This window comes from Empidonax traillii, unplaced genomic scaffold (genome assembly GCF_003031625.1).
Source record: "Empidonax traillii isolate 1590-97213 ecotype Southwest subspecies unplaced genomic scaffold, ASM303162v1 scaffold423:size1405600, whole genome shotgun sequence".
Lineage (NCBI taxonomy): Eukaryota > Metazoa > Chordata > Aves > Passeriformes > Tyrannidae > Empidonax > Empidonax traillii.
Genome location: NW_020955616.1, coordinates 892,970 through 895,372, shown reverse-complemented (window position 1 = coordinate 895,372; position 2,403 = coordinate 892,970). Strand labels below are relative to the sequence as shown.

General features: G+C 34.8%; 1 protein-coding gene across 2 annotated transcripts in view; it reads left to right on the top strand.

The window, feature by feature from the left end:
* UCHL3 (ubiquitin C-terminal hydrolase L3) overlaps positions 1-2,403 on the top strand; it is a 43,558-nt gene that overhangs the window by 9,486 nt on the left and 31,669 nt on the right. For both annotated transcript variants that reach the window (XM_027894274.1, XM_027894275.1), the window contains one exon: positions 1,880-2,036. In XM_027894274.1, coding sequence (XP_027750075.1) covers positions 1,880-2,036 — 157 coding nt within the window. The remainder of the gene's footprint in view (positions 1-1,879; positions 2,037-2,403) is intronic.

The window sequence follows — 2,403 nt, the reverse complement described above, 5'->3', positions numbered from 1 at the left end:
TACAGAGAAGAGTGATGGGTCGATTTTTTTACAAATTAGGCCCTGTAAACCTCTGCATTCTCAGTTTCTCCAAAACAGCTATGCAGACAGTCCGTTTCAAGCTTTATTTCAGCCACCTTGATAGTTTTGAACTTAAGCAAGCTCTTCATTCCCCTGTCTTCAGGAAATGTCCTTTCTGTCACCCTTGAGGCATTGTTTTCTGTGTGCTGTAGTTTGTGTCTGGCTGTTCAAGCTACAGGTCTGAGCTCCTTTCATGATTGTCACTTTTGTTTTGCCTCCCTGCTTATGCAAACCACCTTTTCTTGGACCATGTTTATGGGAGCATCATCCAGTGGAAAGAACAGTCTTCCTCTTGTTCCAGAGGGTGTATCCAGTTTCATCCTGAAGAAACATATGACAAACAAAACCAGAGGAAAAAAACATATGCTCTATTGCATCAATCAATCAAATTTGTCCACCAGCCAAATATTCAGCATGTTAATCCTTCTGAAACATAAGGGGCACAAGTGTTTCTATCAACTGTTTAACCTGAGTGTGTGAAGGCTGACTCTTTCATGTGAGGTCCCAATGTTCTGAACCTTTTGTTCTGTGTGAACTCCACAAGACCCTTGAGCATTATTTTGTATTTCTGGAGTAATTTTCCGCTCCTCAGCCTTCCATTCAGAAGGGCCTGTAATATTAGGTTTTTACTTAATTTATTATTTGTTTCTGCTTCTTGGTTGTGCCCACATTTATGAAAGTGTGCCTCGTAATTAATTTTGCTGCCTTTGCAAGCACTTTTCTAACATGTTTGTTCTTCTGTCTGAAGTTCCATTATTTCATGTTTCCTATATATCAGTTTTCTTTAACTTGCTTTTAGGGCAAGATGCTCTTGTTGGCATACAGATAATTTCAGGGTTGTTGTCCAGTTTAAAGGTCAATGGCTTTCTTAGTCTGCATTGTGGCTTGTAGACAAAGTGAATACTGTGAGTGTTGGCCATTTTGGACATGGTCTAACGAATTTAAATCATGGGATAGCTCAGTTTAGGAGGTGATCTGGTCTATGCCTTGCTCAGAATTATATTTTTGGTATTCTCAGCATTTATGTATTTATTTTTTGCCATGGAGTTTATTTTGATTGGCAGGGAATGAATGGCAGCTATACTGTTTACCTTCTCTACTCTGAACTTTTTGTCCAGTTAAACTCTATGAAATTTTTGTCTCAGTTAAGCTTATTTTTTGTTAACCTGTAGATAAGTGGTGCCAAATTAAAATGCTTTGTCATTCTCTTGCTATTACTTAGACTATGAAGAAGTCACAGTTATACTTGTATAACTTTATAAGTTATAAAACAAGTATTGAACAAAATTGTTTAGAGACACTAAATTCATATTTACTACAGAAAATATTTATTTTATGAATATGGCTTTTGAAGGGCCTGTTTTGAGGCCCTGGGTTTATATAAATCTTATTTTATATTCCTGGGAGAAATGAAATGTAACGATGGAACGTTTAAGAATTCTTCATGATGATTAATCACCTGAAGTATCACGGTTTTCTTGAAAGCACTTTGAACCCTGTGTCCTTAAAAAGCCTTTTGTTGAATTTAAGAGAGATGATGACAGGTGCTGAGATCAAGGAAATAATTTAAATATATTTTTGAAGTTATGTTAGATTACACATGATTCAGATGTGACAGTATTTCGATTAGTGTCAAGGCATTGGTTTAATGAACAATATAGAGCTGTTCAGGTGAGTAAGTTTATGTATACCTGTTGGACCACACACATTAAATATTTCAAAATACAATATTAGTTAAGTGTTGCTTTTTATAAATTATTTTTGCTTGATAATGTAGCTATTTGTACTATTTGTGAAATGTCTTTAACTTTCTTTCTAGTATGAAACCTTCAGAACAGAAGAAGAAGAGAGAATAAAAGCTAAGGGACAAGACGTGAAATCATCAGTGTATTTCATGAAGCAGACCATTAACAATGCTTGTGGAACAATTGGGCTAATTCATGCTATTGCAAACAACAGAGATAAAATGAACTTTGGTAAGTTTTTTTGCTTGGGTTTTTTGTTGGCTTTTCCCTTTTTTCCTTAAAGGAAGGCGACACATTTTGTAAGGGAAGGATACATTTTGTACTGTTTTCTCTGACTATAACCATTCATAAATTATGAACTCTGTTCAAAGTGCATTTCTACATATAATTACAAAAACAGTATTTTATACTAATTCACAACTAAAGCACTTGAAACATTGCAAACTGCAGCAGGTAGCAGTTCCTCTTGCAGTCAGCCTTCAGTGCCTTTAAGATACAATGTAATTCTGTCTTTAAATCTTTTGTTGGATTCTGTAAGCTTTGAATGAAGTTGGAATTATAACATGACAATTTTTTTTTTTTTTTTTTTTAAGAAACT